The 16,369-nt window shown below is 42.5% G+C and overlaps 1 protein-coding gene and 1 pseudogene across 1 annotated transcript; one reads left to right on the forward strand and one right to left on the reverse strand.

The window, feature by feature from the left end:
• The first annotated feature begins 499 nt into the window (after positions 1-499).
• On the forward strand, positions 500-819 carry LOC105075853 (ATP synthase peripheral stalk subunit F6, mitochondrial pseudogene; annotated as a pseudogene).
• A 6,749-nt stretch (positions 820-7,568) lies between these two features.
• Positions 7,569-12,596, reverse strand: GPRASP3 (G protein-coupled receptor associated sorting protein family member 3). Its single transcript, XM_010963797.3, has 4 exons — positions 12,458-12,596; positions 11,275-11,375; positions 10,817-10,913; positions 7,569-10,678 (listed from the first exon to the last, which is right to left on the reverse strand). Exon 4 carries the CDS (start codon positions 10,528-10,530, stop codon positions 8,848-8,850), a length of 1,683 nt encoding a protein of 560 aa, XP_010962099.1. The 5' UTR covers positions 10,531-10,678; positions 10,817-10,913; positions 11,275-11,375; positions 12,458-12,596; the 3' UTR covers positions 7,569-8,847.
• Between the last annotated feature and the right edge of the window lie 3,773 nt (positions 12,597-16,369).

A 16,369-nucleotide genomic window follows, 5' to 3' on the forward strand; every position in this document is an offset into this window, starting at 1 on the left:
ATAGTAATGTTTACTTTGCTCTAGAGCAGGTTTTCTCAACCTCAACACTGTTGACATTTTGGGTCAGAGAGCTCTTTGTTGTGAGGGCTGTTCTATGCATTGTGGGTGTTTAGCCTCCATCCATAAGATTTCATTAGCACCCCTGGTGTGACTACCAAAAATGTTTCCAGATATTTCCACATGTCTCCTGGAGATGGGGAGCAAAATCACCACTTTTGGAGAACTACTGCTCTAGATACATATTTCTGACAGGTAGCTGGATACATAAGTCTGGAATCAAGGAGAAATTTCTGAGATGAAGAGATGATTTGTAGGCTTATGGGGCCTGGCATGTAATAGCTGTCCCATAAATATTTGTTTAATAAATGTAAATTGTCTTGAAAAGGGGACCTGGAAGCACCTACCCTCCACTTCTTTCTCCTGTTTGGGTTCTGTCTCACTTAGAGCTGTCCAGTCACAGACTGTCTCCAATACGCTTCCTGTCCACAACAGAATCAGCATGATTCTTCAGCAGCTCTTCCGGTCTTCCTCTGTCATTCAGGCTGCAGTCTCAGTCTCTTTGAGGAGGAACATTGGTGTTACAGCAGTGACATTTAATAAGAACTTGATCCTGATCAGAAACTCTTGGTGGACAAGATTAGAGAATATAGAACTAAGCGACAGACATCTGGAGGACCTGTTGATACTGGCCCAGAGTATCAGCAAGAACAGGACAGGGAGATTTTTAAGCTTAAGCAACTGTATGGTAAAGCAGACATGAATATGTTCCCTAACTTCACATTTGAAGAGCCCAAATTTGAAGCCATTGAAAAACCATAGTCCTGAAGAAATAATGTAAAAGTTTTCTGGTAATTTGTCCTAGATTAGTTGTACAACTGATCAGAAGTATCAGAATAAACATACATTTCACAACTAAAAAAATGTAAATGTGCTTATAAAATTCAGGGTCATCAAATCTTTTTATATCCTTATACCAGTTCTACAAACTAAGGTAGGGTCATTCTTAAAAACTTTATGAAAATCTGCATTTTCAACTCAACACTTATTGCTTAGCTTTTGTTTCCCTTTGTAAAAGGAATGTATTTGAATGGTAGACCATGTCAAAATGGGTTACACTACACCAGGTAAAGCCAGAGCCAGAACTCAACATTAAGATGGCAGAACAAAAGGGTGAAGTTCCAGTGTAGCCTACATTTCTGTGCCAGACACCATGCTAAGTACTTTAATGACATTAACATATTTGATCTTCACAACAGCCCTTTAAAGTTTTATCACCATTTATGGATCAGAAGTTCAAGGTACAGAGAGGTTAAGAAACTTGTCTAGGGTTACATGGTTAGTCGGTGACAGAGGGAGGGACCTACCCAGGACTAGGTGGTATTAAAGCCCATTGATACTAACCAAGAAGGTATCCTACCTCCAACAAATATCCCTAGAGCCTCAACCAGGGTCTGGAACTCAGTGAATTTTTAACTGAATTGAACTTAATATAGTGACTGAATATAGAATTCTAGTGAGCCTGCAGCATGACTCACCTTGGACTTACATGGAAAAGTATCTCCCTTTAGAAACTCAAAGTGTTTTTCTGGATGGAAATGACTTTATTCTCTGGCCCAGACCTAGCTGGCTGGGAGAAGAGGCTGATGTAATCCTCTCTGACAGGTCAGACCACATCGGATACAGTGACTTACACAAGGTCATCCCAGGGTTATGAGGTGAGGTCTGCCCAGGGAGATCGCCTGGCTGGTACTGCAGGGTCCTGTACAAGATACACATAAACAGCTTTTGATCCTGTGTAGCACCTCACCTTTCAAGGGATCAGTGGATAAGTTTTTCCCTGAACTTATCTGCAGGGAGAAGTAAGGGCACATGACAGCACATGAAACAAGAACAAACAGGATGATGATTTTCTTCCTTTTCCCTAACTTCTCCAGGGGAGGAGAGCAGAAAACAGCAGGTTTTCCAGGAGTTCTCTCCTTGCTCCCTTTCTTCCCCTTTGCTCTAGCCCAGTCCTTTGTGACATTAGAGGAATGTAGACAAAAGTCAGGAATCTGGGGTACCCTGAGAAAGGGACAGAAAGATGGGAAGTGCCTGACAACCAGAATAGTGCATCAGGAAGCACAGGTATTGGAGCCCATGCTCTGGCTGTTGGTTGATTGGTCAGGCTCTCGGTTTCCAACTGTTTCCTTTTGCAGTGTTATCACTCTACCTGATAGCAATGAAGTTCACCGATAAAACAAATGTGCATTTTCCAAGTAAGAATAAGAGAGATTAAGTGACTTACAGACATGAATGTCACAGAGTTATTCCAGGGAGGTCTCCTGTCTCTTTTGCTCCCATGTTCAGGGTCCTGTCTGGAAGACATAATATTAGGCTTTGATCTCACCTTTCAGGATCTCAAAGAAAACACTCTTCTTTCATGTAAAACAAGGAGGTAAGATAGAGGGACAGGGAAACAGGGGAAACACAGGGAATGGAATAGGTGCTGATTTCATTCCTTTACCCCAAACTCCATTCATGGGGTACATGACTCAATTGAATGGAAATGGTGCAAACACCTCTTTTCTTCCCCAGACCCATCAGGGCACCCATTCCACTGCATAAAATGACATTGACTCACAGTCAAAATAGAAACGTGTATGTATTTTCCTTCTCTCCACATGCTCTCCAGATCATGTTCCCCTCAAATATGTACACACCTGTAGTTCACACTCTCCTGCCCCTTCTATTACTAGTGGGATAAAGCTCCACCAGATTCCTGACTCTTGGCAAATCTGTCCTCAGATAGTGCAAGTCCCTCTTCCTTCTCCCTCCAAATGTACTGCTCAGCTCCTGTCTTCATGGCTATCAAGGCTGGAAAGAAAAGGGGCCAACATTCCAAGACAGTGACCTTATGGGTTCCTGCGTCCTCAGGGCCCTGAATGCCTCCTGATTTACATCTTTTTTTCCAAATCAGACAACTTTATGGAAGCAGAAGGTATAAGAAGAAGAAAATGTAAACATGTCAAATTTATATGTATTTCCTGTTGTGCAACTTTGTTTCGGACCAAATATTGTTCTGTGCAGTAACCTAAAAATTTTAAAGTAAGTGTGACCACGTTCTTTGTTAAGTGAAGCTGCCATAAGGTGTGTCTTCAAACGGCTTTTAAAACCTAGGGCAAAAATTGAATTTGCTTTATTGAGGGATAGATATATTCTTTTTTGTGTGTATGATTCAATATTTGTATAGATTATACTCCATTTAAAGTTATTATAAAATATTGTCTATATTCCCTGTGTTGTACAATACATCTTGGTATCTTACTTATTTTATTATTTTTATTTCTACTGAAGTATAGTTGATTTAAAATACTGTGTTAGTTTCAGGTGTACAGCATAGTGATTCAGTATTTTTGCAGATTAGATTCCATTATAGGTTATTGCAATATAATGGGTATACCTCCCTGTGCTATGCAGTATATCCTTGTTGCTTATCTATTTTATACATAGTATGTTGTATCTGTTTATCCCATATCCCTAACTTGTCCCTACTCCCTTCTCTCTCCCCTTTGGTAATCCCAGAGCATATGAAATTTGTGTTCCTCTTGGAAACTGATACCAAAATGCAGTGGCAGAATTGTTTCTAGTCTTCTCCTGGGATTTGTAACCCAGTGCATAGGGTACCCTATACCTTTGGGATTGATAACCAGTGCACAGTAATCTCCTCAACAAAAACAGTATGGAGGCTCCTCAAAAAAACTGAAAATATAAATACTATATGACCCTGCAGTCTCAATTCTGGGTATTTATCCAAAAGAATTGAAATCAGGACTCTAAGATCCTGCACTATCATGTTTATTGTAGCACTATTTACAATAGCCAAGATGTGGCAACAACCTAAATATGCATCAACAGATAAGGGAATAAAGAAAATATGGCATATACATATAATAGATTATTACTCAGCCTTAAAAAAAGAAGGAAATTCTGCAATATACAACAACATGGATAAACCCTGAATACATTATACTAAGTAAAACAAACCAGGCACAGGAAGACAAACATTGTATGATTCTACTTATTTTGATATCTAAAATAGTCAAATTCATAGAATTAAAGAGTCAAATGGTGTTTTCTAGGGGCTAGGGAGATGGGGAAGTGAAGAGTTACCAATCAATGCTCGTAAGGTTTCAGTTAAGCAAGATGAATAAGTTCTAGAGATCTTCTGTACAACATTATATAAATAGTCATCAATACTGCACACTTAAAAAATTGTTAAGAGGGTGAATCTCATATTAAGTGTTCTTATCACAATAAAATAAAATGAAATAAAATAAAATAGGAAAAAAAGATAGTCAACCAATAACTCTAAATCTGGCAAAAACTGCCCTTCAAAAATGAGGGTGAAATTAAGACATTTACAGACAAACAAAGCTGAGGGAGTTTATTACCACTAGACTTGCTCACGAAAAATGCTAGAGAGAGTCCTTCAATTTGGACAGAAAATATCACATACAGTTACTTGAAGCCATATGAAAATACACAGATCTCCAGTGAAAGCAAATAGATGGACAAACTATAAAAACAAGTGTGATTATAATTTTGGCTTGTAACTCCATTCTTTATTTTATACAGGAATTAAAAGACTAATGCACAAAAATTCATTATAAACCTATTTTAACGGGTAGGCAATATGTAAAGATGAAATTTGTGACATCAATAACATACAGTTGGTGGGGGGACAGAACCATAAAGAGTAGAGTTTTTGTATATGATTGAAGCAAAGTTGGTTTCAATTTACATTACACTGTTATAACTCCAGGATAGTTTATGTGATTCTCATCACAACCAGAAAGAAAATATTTGTAGAATATACACAAAAGGAAAAGAGAAGGGAATCAAAATGTGTAATGACAAAAAATCAATTAAACACAAATGAAGGCAGCAATGAGGGAAATGAGGGACAAAAAAAAAGCTGTAAGATACACAGAAAACAATATAATAGCAAAGTAAATCCTTCCCTCTCTGTGTATAACTTCACAGTCGGCCCTGCAGCCACAGATTCAACCAACCGCAATCAGGTAGTACAGAGCCCTCTCTGCTTATCTCTGGACACCTACTCTCAGCTGGACAGTGTTATGCATCCTGTTAGAAAATCTTCTGAAAGAAGCTCTGACTCCTAGAGGTGCCATGTCCCTCTCAATAGTCATTGCCAAGGTTTCCCTGAAGGAGAGGAGAACTCCAGAACCTTGCAAAATGTTGAAAAAAATCTGCGTTCAAAACCATGTTGTTCAAGGGTCTACTATACTCATATTTCTTGATAGCTTTCAATCTACAGCAAAGCCTCACTTCCTTAAACCCTCCCCCAATCACCTAACAAAAGTCCTAATCCTAAAATAAGTCATTTCTAAAACTCCCTTATTGAAGGACCCCATGATTCTTCACGGTGTGTGCTCTCACTCTCTGCAACCTAACCTGTTCAAATACAGGTGGTTTTTGGCTGGAGGCCATTGCCATTCATGATCTTTGATGAAGCAGTACCACTTCAAGGACTCTGTCATACAGAAATGTTCAAACAGGCAAGAAGTCATAAACAATGGTGCATCAATTTTCACAGAAAAAATATAAGAAAATGCTAAAGAATACAAAATAATAAACTAAAAAGTATGTTGCATGGAAAGTACAAAAGGCTGTTGAGAGAAATTAAAGAAGACTTAAATAAATAGATATATTTTGTTCATGGGTCAGAAGATTCAATATTATTAAAATGTCAGTTCTCCCCAGATTGATCTATTTTTTTTAGGGGGGAGGTAATTAGGTTATTTATTTATTTATTTATATGGAGGTACTGGGGATTGAACCCAGGACCTCATGCATGCTAAACAACTTGCTCCCAGCTGGACTTTTTATGGAAATGGACAGGCTGATTCTAAAATTCATATGGGAAAGGATGAGCAAGAATAATCAAAATTAATGAAAAATAATAGAGGACTCACACTGCCTGACTTTAAGACATTATAAAGTCACAGTAATCAAGACAAGTGTGGTATTGTAATAAAGATACACAAGTAGATCAATGGGACAGAATAAAGTATCAAGAAAAAGATCCATACATACAGAGACAACTGATTTTTGACAAAGATATAAAGGTAACTCAGTGGAAAAAGAAGAGTCTTTTAAGCAAGTGATGCTGTAACAATTGAGTATCACATGCCAAAGTTGAACTTCAACCTATATATATAGTGTGTACCATACACAAAAAACTCAAAGTGGTTCATAGGCCTGACTGTAAAACCTAAAACTGTAAAACTTTTAGAATATAGGATAAAATCTTTATGACCTCAGTTAGGCAACAATTTCTTACATATAACACCAAAACACAACTGGTAAAATAACTGTTCTTCGCTAAAATTAAAAGCTTCTGGTCTTCAGAAGACATTTTTAAGAGAATAAAAAGACAAACCACAGACTGGGAGAAAATATTTGTAAAACATAAATCTAATAATAGACTTGTATCCAGTATATATAAAGAACTCTTAAAAAACAATAAAAATAAACCACTCAATTTAAAAAAGGGGGCAAAATATTTACATATACTTCACCAAAGATATATTGATGGCAAATATCCATATAAGAATATATTCAACATCAGTAATTATTAGAGAAATGCAAATTAGGACTACAATGAGATATGGCTAAAATTAAAATACCAACCATATCAAGCATTTGCAAGGATGTGAAGGAATCAGAACCCTCATATACTGTTGTGGGAATGTAAAGTGGTACAACCACTTTGGAAAATGCAGAAGTTAAATATACACCTACCATATGATCCAGTCATCCCACTCCTAGGTATTTATCCAAGAGAAAAGCAAAGTGTATGTCCACAGAAACAGTTGTACATGAAGCAGTTCTAGGAGCTTTATTTGTAGTAGCTCAAATCCGGAAATAATCCAAATGTCCATCAACAGGTGAAGGGATAAACAAACTGTGGTATAACCATATAGTGGAATAGTACTTGGCAATAAAAAGCAATGAACTATTGATACACATAACAACATGGATGGAGCTCAAATAATTATGCTGAGTGAGAGAAGCCAGCCCCCTTCCCCCTTCAAAAGAATACATGCTGTATGGTTCCTTTTATGTAAAATTACAGAAAATGAAAATGATTCTATATTGTCAGAAAGCAGATCAGTGGTTGTCTGGGGAGAAGTGGGAGGGATGGATTACAAAGGAGCATGAAGAAACTTTTGGGGGTGATGAATATGTTTGCTATCTTGATAGTGATGGTTTTGTGTCTGTGTACATATATTAAAACTTACCAAATTGTATACTTCAAATATGTACAGCTTGATGTATGTCAATTATCTCTCAGTAAAGCTATTAAGTAAAAAGTTAAATTGCAGTATAATACTAAATTGGGAGGATCATTGAAAAGACAAAAAGGCAAGTTACAGAATACTCTAGTCCTATTTTTGCAAAAGAAATAAATTTATGCATATTATTCATTAAGAGGATATGCAATGAAAGATTAAGGCACTATTCACCAAATGTTAGCACAGGAAAAACATTAAGAGATTCAAAAATATTTGTAGAAGCCTATTTATTGACATGGAAAGATGATCACAACATACAGTTAGTGGGGGGGAAAGCAAGTTACAAACAATATTTACAGTATGATCTTGTTTTAGTTTCTTAACAATTAACAATCTCAAAGCATATAACCCAATAGTTTTACACATTGAGACATTCTCTTCAGCTCAAATCCATACACTCATTTCAGACTTGTCTTCTGACTCCCAGCAAGGTATAGCCACATGCCTAAGGGACATGTGCAGTTAGAGGAAGTTAAGAATTTCAAGACTGGCAGAGACATTACCTACAGCAAAACTGAATCATTAAAACCAGCCTGTGAGCCTGGAAGGCCACCACATAAAAAAGAAAGAGGACTATAAAGTTGTGTAACTAGAGTGGGTTCTTTATCAGACAAAATAGCTATGCCACCTGCCTGCTGTGGGAATCTAGGAAAAAGTTTAATCCTCATTGGAGGGGATTCCGAATAATGAGTTATAATCATAAAAAATATCAATACCTAGCTCAGAGGACCATGGTGAGAAGAGGAAACCTGTAAAATATAGTGCCAACACAGAGTCTGACATGAGTCTCAGGAAATGTTGCCTCCCTACACCTACCTCCTCCCTCCTCTCCTGTGAGATGACCTGACGTAAATGAAACAGCCTAATATAAGAGTTACAAATGTAGCAAAATAAAAAAATGAGCATTTTATTTTATCTGAGATTCAGGGCCATTTGTGTTTGTGGAATGAGTTATCTGATTCAGGTAGAATAGCGGAAAAACAGTAATTCCTTTCACATTAAGTAGCCTGCAGCAACCCTGCCTTCTTTGCCTTTTGAGAGTGCACATTTGGCAACGAGTGTATGTGTGTGTATGTATGTGAATATGTGTACTATTAGATATCTTCTTGTGTATATATGCTCTATTTCTGCAACTAGATGATAAATTCAAGGATATTTTCTTTTTTAACCATTTGAAGCCACAAATGGATCTAAGCAGATACTAATTAACAAGTTAGCTTACTTACGATGCACCAGTTTGCTATCTTCTTAAGTTAAATGGTAAAGAGCTCCCCATCTACACAAGACAAAAATCTATAGCAGTTTTCAGCTCACAATAAAATATTACTTTGACAAAATGGTCTAGCTCAAACCTAGACTGTCACAGGTAATATTGTGTTACAGACATAACATATAATGTACACACTATAATAACCAAAACATTACACATGGGAACAGATAGCCTATTAGAGTTTGGAGATTGTTCAAACCAGTCTATTTCTGGCTCATTTTACATTGTTTCAATAATCACTTTAACTTCACGGAAAATGGCCATGAGTGTACTGTAACTCAAGTGATCAACAACTACAATTGAGCCCTTTCTGATATGCTCCTTTATGTTAATAAATATGGCCACAGCACTAACGAGATTGGCTTTTGCCTCTTTCTGGTTAAAGATGAGTTTTAATGCTGCTAATGCCTCTGTATTGATCATGTCTCTGGCTGCAGTTGGATTTTCAGACATATTCAAAAGTACTTTCAAAACAAGATTTCTGGTTTTACGATTTCCCAGGGATAGCAAATGGAAAAGCTCTGAAAAGTAACTGGCAACAATGTGGTGATGGTTAGAATCAGTAGTCAGTTGTCCTAGTATCTTTAATCCAGACTGCTGTCCGGGTGAGTTCAAGGGAAAAGACATGGTTTCCTTACACATATGCTTAACATGTAATTCAACCTTGCGTTGTCTTTCATCTCCAGAGGGGGGATTCAGAGTAATTACTGCCTTTTTTCTCATCTCAGAGGAAGGAAAACTGAGTAAGCTTTCAATAAGTGTCACCACACCCACCTCATTAATGAACTCTTGGGCAAATGGGTGAACATTAATGATCCCCATCGCAATCTGAGCGATTTTATGAATAAGAGGATCAGTAGTTGACTTAAGTAAGGTAACCAGTTTTTCAAATTCCTCAGAATCCATGTAGCATTCCATTTTGCAAGGGCAAGCAAATGGCTTAATCCCATTCACCTCCCTGATCCTGATTTGGCGTCTAATCTCCTCTATGGTCTGGATGCAAGGGTCAGAACCAAATGCGTACTCAGGGACAGGCTGTGTGCCTGAGGGAGTGCTCCTAGAAGAGCACGCTGTTGCCGCAGGCAAAGAATGGGTATTTTCCTCAGCTGAGGCCAGGACAATATACGAAGGAGGCTTTGTCTCAGATGAGGCCTGGGATCTAAAGCCTAACACTGCTGGAGTTACAGCAGGGGCTTTGGGCCAGATCGTTACCTCAGACCAGTCCTTGGGTCTATCTTTCTCATTAATTTCATCCACAGGTTGGGGCCTGATTATCCTGCTCACAGGTCTAGGGTTAGGATCAAAACTAGTTTCATCTCCATCCCAAAACCAGTTCCCAATAACATTCTCTTCCTCCTCCTCTTCAGCCGCTGGCTTAGTCTTGCCACTGGCCCCAGCCACAGGCTCCAACTTCTCAGCATAGGACAGGGGAGTAACATCAGCTTTACCTTCATCCTTAGCACAGATATGATTACCAGACTCTTCTCCATTCCAGAACCAGGAGCTATCACTGGCCTCTTCCCCAGCCCAGAACAAGGTATCAACACCAGTCTTATCTTTACATGTAGATCTGGACTCAGCGCTAGCTTCAGCCACAGAACAAAACCGAGACGATCTAGTGGCTTCATCTTCAGCTTTGGGCCTAAAATCTGACAGGGCTCCTTCCTTCACCTCAGTAACAATCTTGTTCTTAGATGCTGCCTTCATCTTTGCCCCTGCATCTTCCTGAGGCCCTGCCTTGGCCACTGCTTTGGCCGGGGTCTTGGCTACAGATTTGACTACGCCAGTAGCCTCCCTCTTTGCTTCAGCCTCTACACCAGCCCTTTTTTCAGTTTTGGCCTTCTTTTTATTCTCATTCTTTCTATTCCTATTCCTTCTACTTGCATTCTTAACCCCAGTCATGGTTGAAGCCCAGTTATATAGATAGCTCTATAATCTTGGCCTTGGTCCTCAATGTGTCCCAGGTCAGTGTCTTGATACTCTTTTACTGGACTGAAGGTGATGATCTTCTGTCACTCCAAGGCCACCACAGCCACCACTGGAGATAGACCTGAGGTGGAAAAAGGAAATGGGCTTTGAGTCTCTTCCAACTGTGCTTCTCTATGCAGACAGCCACACAGGACATGAGAGAACAAAGACAGACTGTGTAGTAGAAGTGGAATAGTAGGGTGCTCATGCTCACACTCACCTTGGATCCAAATGAACAGCTGTTGTCCGCTTTCTTAATTAAATTCAAAATGAACAGCTACCTGCAGACTTCTACAGAATGGTATAAAGGAACAAACCTATGGATAGACAAAAAGTTAGAGAGAAAACAGAAGAGACTGAGATGGCCCAATGTGACAAGCATTACAACATATACTTCTGCATATTCAAGGCCATGTTAAATTATCTCCCACCTGTCCCCTCCTCCCAAACGATTCCCCATCCACTTCCAGAAAGCCTGTAGCTTGTCTAATTACACCTTCTCTCAACTCTGAAGTCATTCATTTTCCTTGGACAAAAATATGAGGTGCAAGAGTGGGTAGTGGAACAGAGACAACTGTATTTAGAAGGCAAGCAGTGAAAAAGATGGGGACTATTATTTCAGTACCATCTTGCATGCCCCTGCTTTTTTCCCCTTCCCCACACATATATAGTTCCTACCTCATTCACCACCTATGCCAACCAGCCCACAAAGCAGGCATCCGCAGGAGAAGTCTTTCCCACCACAAAACAGTCCACTAGCTGGAGAAGAGTCACACACCCTACAGAGAGAGGAGGAGCATTTAGCAAAACACCAAGAGAATATGTTGACAACGGTAGTAAAATACCAGGTTAATGGACAGATTCCCAGAACTCAGGCCCTAAAACCTCCTTGTCAAGAATCAGGAAATAAATAAATGGATGTCCACAAAATCTTCTATGGGACTGCATCCGTAGCAAAATAAGAGGGAGGGGCTGTGACAGGTGGCTGGGGTTTGAGTTTCCAGAACCAGAAACTGAAGAAGCAGACTGACTTCAGGCGTTCTAAATGAACACTTCAGAAAAATTTTCGTATTCTGAACTGCCATTCCCACACCTCAACATATTAACGTGGGCTGGCATGTTGTATTCCAAACGAGAAAGGTGGATTAATACCACATTATTTACTGACATGGATCCTTTCCGTAAAAGTCGATTAACCCCTCACCCTGTCATTTGCTTGCATTTAACTGGGCTCAAGCTCTAAATATGGAAAACAATAAAACTGCCATTTTAAGAGGCACATAAACTTTTCATTTTGGTGTCTTCATAAACTACTCGCTTACTTCCTCTTTCGCTGAAATCACCAGACCTACCGCGCAGACAGGAGACTTTGGCATCAAAGAGGCGCCTGTGGGAAGGGACAGCACCCAGGACGCGGGACCCACAGGTCCCTTCCCAGAATCCGAGCCCCCGCACCCGCCCGCTCGGCCCCCAGCTCCGACCGCCACCCCAGACCCGGCCCCGGCGGCCTCCCCGGGCGCCCCCACCCCAGCTCCCCTCCGCCATTTCTCCCGCAGCAGCACCCCCACAGCCCTCTCCCGGCACAGACACCGTCGAGGGCGGGGCGCGGGCGCCCGGAAAGCTGACCCGGGAGCCGCCGCGCGGTTCGCCTGCCAGGATCCCAGCCAGCGTCTGCGGCCAGACCCCGCGCCCCGGGTCCCGTCCGCGCCGGTCGCCGCCGCCTCGGCGCCAGGGCGCCCCCGGAGCTGCGCACCTCCCTCGGGGACCGGCTCCAGCCGCGTCGCCTCCCGCTCGCCAGGCTGCCGGGGTCCGCGGGGCAGGCTGTGAGCTGCTCGTCGCCCCCCACGACACCCCCACTTGCCTGCACAGGCTCAGGGCCCGGGTGGTCGGCCTGGCCCTCCGGTCGGAGCTCCTCACTCGGATTCCCACCGCTCTCCGTGCGCTCAGAATGGCAAAGAGGCGGCCCGCCCCCCGCGCCGCTGCGCCAAACCGGGCAGGGGCTGCGCAGGATGCGGCACCAACCGCTCGCGGCGAGGGTGTCGGGAAGGGGGGCGGAGGGATACGGCACGAATGGGCTCGACGCCCCCTCCCAGGCCCACCGTAGTTCCGACCCAGAGGGGGCGGGGCCGGGAGGAACCCCAGCCTGAGGGGCGGGGCCACGCCAGCCCGCCTCGCCCGCCCCCCGCGGCCCCCGCGCGCCGCGACCACCCCCACACTTCTGGCCCCACAGTGTGTGGGGCCGGCGAGCGGTCGGCGGTGGGGGCCGGGGTCTGGAGGTCCGGAGGGGCCGCGCTGAGGGGAGCAGCGGATGGATACAGACCGCCCCTCGGTGTGTGTGAACCCCAAGACTGCTCGGTGTCCGCCCCCCTCCCCTCCCCTCCCCTCCCCTCTGCTCCCCTGCCCCCCCGCCCGCCATCCTTCCGGGATGCAGATGGGAGAGGGGCTGTGAGCGCGACCCTCCCCAGTTCTGCTTTCCACGTTCAGGGGCCGCGGTCGGGAGGAAGGTGGGAGGGGGCGCCCACGAAGCCCGAGCCACTGCCCCTCTTCTAAGGGAAGGCAGCCCTAGACCTCTGGTCTGAGGAGACAAACCACTTGTTTGCGCCAGCGTCGTCATTTTTTCTGCCACACTGCTGTTTTCTCGTTCGCGGTGGTAACACGCTTTGCCATTGCGCGGTCCCCGCAGCTGCCCAGGAAAGAGGGCCCTTCCCTGTCGGGGACCCGCAGCGGGTCGTACAATCCCCCCGCCTCTCACCCCACAGCCCAGTGTCAGGCACCAGGTAGGGCCTGTCCTGGCGCCTCTTCCTGGGTTCTGTCTGTCAAGTCTTCTCCTGCAGTCACTTCCACCCTCCCATCATCTTTGGCAGTGAGGGAATGTGGCAGGGGTTCGAATCCATTTGGATCTCAGCCACTTGCATGCACACTTGTCTAGTTTATCCATTAGGGCTGTTAACGTATTTTAATCATACTTATTTTTAATTCCCTGTCTGATAATTCCAAAACCTGCTTTATAGCTGAGCCTAGTTCTGATGCTTTGTATCCTTAATTTATGCTTTTTCTTGTCTTTTAGTGTGTTTTATAATTTTGTGTTGAAAGCTGGATATGATGTTGGGTAATAAGAACTGAAGTACATAGAGCTTTAGTGAGAAGTTTTATGTTAAGCTGGTTAGCAATTGTGCTGTGTGTAATGTTTGCTGTAGCCATAGGTGCCAGAGTCTTCATATTCCTCTCGTGTCCTTATTTTTGTATCTCCTCTTAACTTTGGGCTTCCCTAATTGCTTCTTGCAGAGACTGCCTGCATCTTGCAACTCTTTAGCTGCACTCCACTGTTACTATCCTGGAGGCCTGTTAGCATGTGGAGGAGAGGAAGTGTTTATAATCTTACGGTTAAATTCCTGCCGTTTGTGGGCGCGTGTCCCTATACTATGACCTTCAGAAGTGTTTCTTTAGCTTCTTTCTCCCCCTTATAGGAGAATGGAAGGCTAGAGTGGGCTAGATAGGAGGAATGCCTTTCTGTCAACTGGGATAAGGCTCTAGGAAAGTCTTTTCCACTGGAGAATAGGTCCTTGTTGTAGAGAAGACTCTGGGGGTGTATTTCTCAAGAGTACACTTCCCCTCCCACTGTCAGTCACGAGGGGATCTTTTGGGGATCTTCACTGTGCGAACCTGCTGGAGTTCCTGGAGGTAAAGCCCACTGAGCCTCTATGGCTGCAGGTCCCTAGAAGTTTCTCACTTTCATACTATTCCACCCGCAGTCTCCAGCAATTTGTCAAAATTACCATTTAAGTGTTCTTACCTGTTTATGTCTCTAGCAGTTTCTGCTCTATGTAAAGAGAGATAGGCTATGACTCTCTGGATTTGTCTTTTCTCCAGAATTTGGGGTGGTCATTTGCCCTATGACCTCAGTTCTAAGGTAAGTTACTGATTTTCAGTTTGTTCAGTATTTTTTTTCTGGTTATAAGTACAGGAGCAATGACTTCCAAGCTTTTTACATGTCAGTCTGGCCAGTCTGGAGTATAGATTTTAAGAGGGTAGCTAAAGGCCAGTGAACACAGCTTTTGTCCTCTTTTTTTCAGCTGAACTTCGGAACTGGGAATAAAGTTGCCCTTGAAAACCTGGCTGCTCCATAAATATTTGCTCTTTTTCTTCCCAGGGATAGAAAATTTATGTGGCTCCCTGAACCTGGCATCTCAGCCCCCAAATTCTTAACCTTGATTGTAGATTAGAATTCAGACTTCCTAAATCAAAGTTCTCAGTGGTGAGGTCTGAGCAACTGTGACTTAACTCCAGGAGAAAAGCCATCTCTGTTACCACCACCACCACCGCCATCAAGAGGCAGTGCACTCTGCTACTAAGTGCTTGCTTAGACTTGAGTGACCAGTTTCTGAGCCCTGGAAGCACCTTCTAAAACGAGGCTGCATGGTAGAGTAAGGACTCTCTCCTCTGGGCTTTACTCTGGGAACTTGGCCAGACTTCAGAGCCACGCCAGACTTCAGAGTTTGAATAGAGACTTTACCACTAACTATTTGTGTCACTTTGGGAAAGGTACTTAATGTTTTTATAACTCAGTTAAGTCATCCCTCAAAGGGGGTTGGTAATAACTACTTCACTGGATTCTTGTGCACACTAAATGAGAAACTATATGATATTCAGAAATATCTGCATGTATCAGGCCTTCGTGGCTCCTTCTAAAATTGTGATCTAGTCATATTATGGGATGAGCTGGGGAAAGCAGTAGATGAGAGTTCCATAGAGATCATAATTGCTAAGACATCGCCACTGATCTCTTTGTCACTGTAACCTAAGTGCTTTGTATACTCTCTGTTGCTTAACATACCACCTTACTAAAAGAACGTCACTTTTGCATAAGTATGCCTCCCTCCTCCTTGTAGTAATGTACCACAGGGAGGCTAATCCCAATTCCAGAGGTGAGTCTGCTTGATCTAGGGCTAATCCATCCCCTTGGTACTCTGGTTCTGGAAGGGGTGGTGACGGAACTCTGCTCAATGAGACATGAAGAGAAGTTTGCAAAAGGACTTTTGAAGAAAGCGTCCTCACTCATAAGAAAAGGCCATCAGTAAAGATTGTCTCCTTTTCTTCCTTGGGAAGCTGCTTGACTCCAAGAATTATTGCAGCCATCAAGTTTCAGCCTTAGGACGGAAGTTGATATTGTGAATGGCAGAAGAAAGAGGTGGAAAAGGGCTCAGTCCTTGGCTGAGTCAAGCAATCATCAAGGCTGCCTTGCCTTAGAACTTCCAATCTGTGGATAATAAATTTCCTTACTAAGTTAAATTTAGTTGAGTTCCTTGTTATATGGAACAATGCTAAGTGATATGTATACTCGGGCACAAAACAATGCCTCAATGCATAATAGTTCCTGACTTTTGTCTGTTGGTAAGCACCTACCTCTTAAAAACAGTGGCAGAACTCATGTTTCCACGTTAAAGAAAAACTAGATTCTGAACGTCTTGTCTAATGATTGCTAGAGATCTGACAACTGTGATTGCCTTCTGTTCTAGATTGAAAAGGAATGCCTCAGGCAGAAAAATCCAACCTTTCTTTTAGGGGGTTCAGAGGTACATTAAATACTTGAGCTCACAGATATGCCTAGTTTCAATTCAGAGAGTCATTGTGTAAAAGTGCACCCATGTGAAATATCCATGGTGTAAAGATATCAAAGGTTACCTGCTTTCAATTTAGGTGACTGTACTGAAGTTGAGAAAAATAAATTTAGTGTATATAGTCAGAAAGTTTTGGTTAACTTTCCCCAGGTGCA

Source organism: Camelus bactrianus, chromosome X (genome assembly GCF_048773025.1).
Source record: "Camelus bactrianus isolate YW-2024 breed Bactrian camel chromosome X, ASM4877302v1, whole genome shotgun sequence".
Classification (NCBI taxonomy): domain Eukaryota; kingdom Metazoa; phylum Chordata; class Mammalia; order Artiodactyla; family Camelidae; genus Camelus; species Camelus bactrianus.

What these genes read in the sequence shown, in the direction of transcription:
- GPRASP3 (XM_010963797.3), bottom strand. Translation starts at nt 10,530, where the DNA reads ATGACTGGGGTTAAGAATGCAAGTAGAAGGAATAGGAATAGAAAGAAT.